This window comes from Egretta garzetta, unplaced genomic scaffold, assembly GCF_000687185.1.
Source record: "Egretta garzetta isolate BGI_Z169 unplaced genomic scaffold, ASM68718v1 scaffold7, whole genome shotgun sequence".
NCBI classification, from domain to species: domain Eukaryota; kingdom Metazoa; phylum Chordata; class Aves; order Pelecaniformes; family Ardeidae; genus Egretta; species Egretta garzetta.
This window is the reverse complement of record NW_009260350.1, coordinates 3,125,738-3,130,388: the sequence shown is the minus strand read 5'-3', so window position 1 is coordinate 3,130,388 and position 4,651 is coordinate 3,125,738. Positions and strand designations below refer to the sequence as shown.

At 66.9% G+C, this 4,651-nt stretch overlaps 1 protein-coding gene across 1 annotated transcript in view; it reads right to left on the bottom strand.

Annotated features, from left to right (window-relative positions):
* The window catches only part of RASAL1 (RAS protein activator like 1), a 17,283-nt gene that overhangs the window by 908 nt on the left and 11,724 nt on the right, over window positions 1-4,651 (bottom strand). Inside the window, 13 exon segments of the mRNA XM_009642907.1 lie at window positions 11-148; window positions 237-409; window positions 664-808; window positions 1,512-1,649; window positions 1,738-1,930; window positions 2,123-2,235; window positions 2,375-2,439; window positions 2,646-2,799; window positions 2,890-3,010; window positions 3,124-3,212; window positions 3,458-3,595; window positions 3,676-3,757; window positions 4,493-4,622. Coding sequence (XP_009641202.1) covers window positions 11-148; window positions 237-409; window positions 664-808; window positions 1,512-1,649; window positions 1,738-1,930; window positions 2,123-2,235; window positions 2,375-2,439; window positions 2,646-2,799; window positions 2,890-3,010; window positions 3,124-3,212; window positions 3,458-3,595; window positions 3,676-3,757; window positions 4,493-4,622 — 1,679 coding nt within the window.

Sequence of the window (4,651 nt, the reverse complement as noted above, 5' to 3'; positions counted from 1 at the left end):
GGGTACTCACCTTGCACTGGATGTAGGTGGTGTGGAGCTGCCCGGCACCATCCTGCGCCACAATCTGCATGACATGGGGGTGCTGGAAGGTGCCCTCATCCACCCGCTCCACCGCCCGCATCTGTGGCACGGGGATGGAGCAGCGCACCTGGGGACCCCGAAACACCACAATTCACTGCACCCACACCCCCTGCCCGGGCACCGGGCATGGGGTGGGGGTCACGGGCAGCACCCACCTGCCACTCAGGGGACTTGGAGTAGGTCAGGGCCTCGCTGCTGAGCCAGAAATACCTTTTCTTGAAGGCAAAGCGGGGCAGCAGGGCGGGCCCCCCCGCCGTGCGTGTGTGCAGGTACCCCTCCTTGATGGTGGCCGAGGGGCAAAAAAGTCCCGGCAGCACTGGCCCCTCGCCTGCTGCAGCCGTGGCACAGACGGGCAGGGAGGCAGCAGCGTCACTTCAAGTGCCACCGCCTCCCCCAGCCCAAGGCTCCCTGTCCCCAGCCATCCTGGCAGCATCTGCATGGCACCAAGCGGGTCCCCCTCCCCGGGGATGCTCCCAGGATGCCGGGGACAGCAGGGATGGTGCCACCCCTCCGTGCTGGGCACTGGCATGGCTGGATCCAGCACCAGCGGTGCCCCCCGTGCCCCCCCGTGTGCCTGCTCACCCTCGGCGCTCTCCACAGCAACCAGGCCGTCCAGGAAGGCTTTGACGCGGGTGACGCTGGGCAGCAGGACGGCGTGCAGCGGGGCCATCCATGGCTCCTTGCCCTGCCCTGGCTGCAGCCCCAGGTTGCCGATGCTCTGCAGCGCCTGCCCCATGTGGGGAAGGGCTCACGCTGCCGTACCCCCCACAGCTGCTCCCCTGAACCCCATGGGCTTGGGAATTGGGGGGGGAAATGGAAAAGTGGAGCAGCCCAGGGGGTCCCCCCCTGCCGTACCCCCCACAGCTGCTCCCCTGAACCCCATGGGCTTGGGAATTGGGGGGGGAAATGGAAAAGTGGAGCAGCCCAGGGGGTGATGGGACCCAACTGCTGCCCCAGGCTGGCTCTTGCGCTGTGCCCAATGTGTGGTGGCATGGCCCTGTGACCAGCAGGGCTGGCCTCAGGCGGCGTGGGAAGGGGCCAGCCATGGCTCTGCCCTCCTTGGGGTCCCCATTATTCCCTGGGCTCCTGTCCCTCCCCAGGTTCCCCATCCCTCCCCTGGGTCCCCATCCCTCCTCAGGGTCTCCCTGGCATCCCCATTCCATATGGATCTCTTCACAGGGTCCGCATCCCTCCCTGAAGTCTCTGTCCTTTGTGGGGCCCCTCCCTGGGCTCCCCATCCCTCCCTGGGCTCCCCATCCTTCCTTGGGACCCCTGTCCCTCCCCAGGGTCCCCACCCCTCCCCCGTATCCTTGTCCTTCCCCAGGTTCCCCATCTCTCCCAGTGGTCCGCATCCTTCCCCGGCATCCCTGTCCCTCCCCAGCATCCCTGTCCCTCCCCAGAGACCCCGTCTCTCCCCGGGCTCCCTGCACCTTGGCGAGCAGCAGGAGCGTGCGGCTGGTGCGGGGGTCAGCATGCTGCTCCCGGAGACTGAAGAGCTTCGGGGTGAGGACGGCGGGGGCGAAGAAGCGGAGGAAGAGAAACCCACTGATGGAGAAGTACCGCACCTCCTGGCCGGGGACAGGAACAGCTCAGGGCTCGGGCCGGTGGCCCCAGCGGTGTGCAGACCCCCAGCCCTGGCCCTGCTGCCTGCCCCACCTCGTGCTGCACTGAGGGGAACCTCTCCTCCACCCGCCTGCGGAGCTGCTTGAAGGCCACCCTCATGAGAAGGGGACACTTCTCCACCGAGCCCACGATGGCATCGACGATGTCCCCCAGGTAGCCCTTCAGCAGCTCCAGGCTGCTCTCCCGCACCCGCGCCTCCGACAGGGACCCCTTGAAGGAGATCCTCCTGCGGGGACGCCGCCGGGTCAGGGGGCCCCTGATGCCCAGGGAGGGGCCACCTCAAGTTGACCAAAAGCCATCAAGGTGACCAATGGTCTCAGCAGCAATGGGTGACCCCCTCCCACAGGAGACAAGGGGATGGGGATGGCTTGCAACATGCTGGGCATGGTGTCCCCCCCAGCTGTCCCCCCACACTCGCCTGCTGCGGCTCAGCTCCATCTTGCCAGGGTCCAGCTCCACGTACTTCTTCTCCTCAAAGATGCGGTTCACCACGGGCTTCAGGACCTCGTGTAGGTAGGGCAGCCCCACCACCTGCAAGGGATGGGAAGTCACCATCTTTGTGCCCAGGCTGTTCTCAGATGCCCTGCTGGGCCACAAGCTGGCTCTGTACTCCGATGCCATCATGGGAGGGCACAGCAGGGACCGGGCTGGTGTCCCCTCCCACGCTCACCTTCATGAACTGCTCCACGGACTTGGAGGCCAGTGAGTTGGAGCGGAAGAGGGTGTTGGGGTCCTCTGGAAGAGCACAGAGGCTGTGGTGAGGCAGGCACGGGGCGATGTCCCAGCTGTCCCTGGTGTCCCTGACCCTGTGGACACAAGGCACCTTCCCTGCCTCCCCCTTGGTGGCCCCCCTCTTTCCCCATGGGGTTCGGGGGGGACCCTGGCAACCCAGCTTCTCAGTCGGGGGGGGTGCAGGTGGTGCCCCCAGCCGTGGCACTTACTGGTCCTGGCCAACTCGTGGGCTGTGAGATAGTCCAGGAGGGGCACGGACAGACCCTGCCCCAAGAAGATCTTCACCAGCTTGGTGGCCACGTCCTGCCGGCTCTCCCCCGAGGTCACCTCCTCCAGGATGGCCAGGGCCGTGCCAGTGGGGGGCTGTGGGGAGGGCAGGGTGGGCACAGTGAGGTCCCCGTGCTGGGGTGGTCCTCGCTGCCCCCAAGGGTCCCCCCACTCCACAGCACCCACCTGGCCCGGGCAGAGGATGGGCTCAGTGAGGAGCTGGATGAGGGGCTGGTAGTAGGGGGGGGGCAGGACCCTGTCTTCCACCAGGCTGGGATCCTGCACCCACCGCCCCCCATCACCCCAGCTCCTTCCCAGCTGGGATGGGGGAGCCACCCTGTGCTGCCCCGGGCACAGCTACCCCGGGGAGCTGCCTAGGCAGGGTGCGGGGAGCTGCCTGGCCCCGCTGCCCGCACTCACCCATGGTCCTCGGTGGTGCTTGGGAAGGGCAGGAGCTGGAACCAGCCCTTGGTGGGGGCTGTGCAGATGATGTCCAGGGGGAACTCGACCTGCGGGGCCGGATGCAGGGTCTGAGCTGCACCCTATGCTGTGCCTCACTTCCCCTGCCAGTGGGGATCCCTCCTCAGGGGCGAGCCCAGGACACGCAGGGGGTCTGGATGCAGCATTGCCTCCATCCTCATCCCCATGGGCCCCAACCCATGGGTCACCCAGACCCCGAGCATGGGGAGGGGCTGAGAGTGCGGAGGTGGCCCTGGGACCCTGCCCTGTGCCAGTGTGACCCCGAGGTCCTCACCCGTCCCAAGAAGTCATTCTTGCCTACGATGTCCCAGTCCCACACCTCCACACTCAGCACGGCCTCCCCCAGCTCGCCCTCTGCCAGCTCAAACTCCAGCACCTCGTCCCAGTGCGGGAAACGGGTTTTCTTTATCACCTGCTGGGGACAGGGACCGGTGGCTGCGGGGGACAAGGTGCCCAAGCCTCTGGGTCCCAGCACACAGCACCCCGACTCACGGCTGTCTCCAATGTGCGCCCGCAGCACGACACCCGGGCGAAGGGGTCCGAGGTGCCCGAGAGGTCCCGGGGGGCCAGGTCCCTGCAGGGAGGTGGGGGTCAGCCAGGGTGCAGCGGGCAGGGGGCCTGTCCCCACCAGCATGGTCCCTGCACCCCTGTGCCCCCCCTTCCCCCCGCCTCACCTGGGAGCTCCTACCCCAAACCCCCTCCTCCCCCAGTCCCTGGGGGCCAAATGGCACAGCGGGGGGATGGGAGGGGGGCTCTGCTGTCCCTCCTGGCTGTCCCCATGGCCATCCTGTTGCCTTGGTACCCGCTTCAGTTGCCATGGCAGCGGGATGCTGCCTCTGCCGTCTGGCAGCAGCGTGTGCGGGTACAGGCACACACACACACAGACACCCGTGCGTGCACACATGCACACACCAGAGCAGAGAGGCAGCCTGGGGCGTTCCTCCAATTTTGAAACCAAAGTGGAGAAACCCTCATGAGAACCAGCTGCTCTGATGGGGACCGTCCCCAGGTACCCCAGGGCCCTCTGGGCCACCCAGCTCTGCCCCTTGTCCCCTCCATTCTTGTCCCCAAGCAGGGCTGGCAGTGTCCGAGGCAGAGCACTCCCTGCTGAGACCCCACAGCATTGTGACATGTGGGTTGGCATCATCGATGTCCCCAGGCAGGACACAGTGAGGGTCCTTCCCCCTGCTGAAGGGGGGGAGGACAAGCCCCATGCCACTGCTGTCCCCATGCCACCTCACCTCCTCCCAGACCCCCCCAGCTGAAAATAAGACCCCAGGATGGTTGTGCCCTGCCAGCCCCCCACTACCTGGCCTCGATGAGGTGGCAGCGCAGCACCCGTGGGTGGCCCTGTTTGGGGACCTGCAGCTCCAGGTGGATCTCACCCTGCACCTCCTCGTTGGGGTCCACGGGCACCAGGCTGAGCCAGCTGTCGACACCTACCGAGGGGGATGAGGTGGGTACCCCG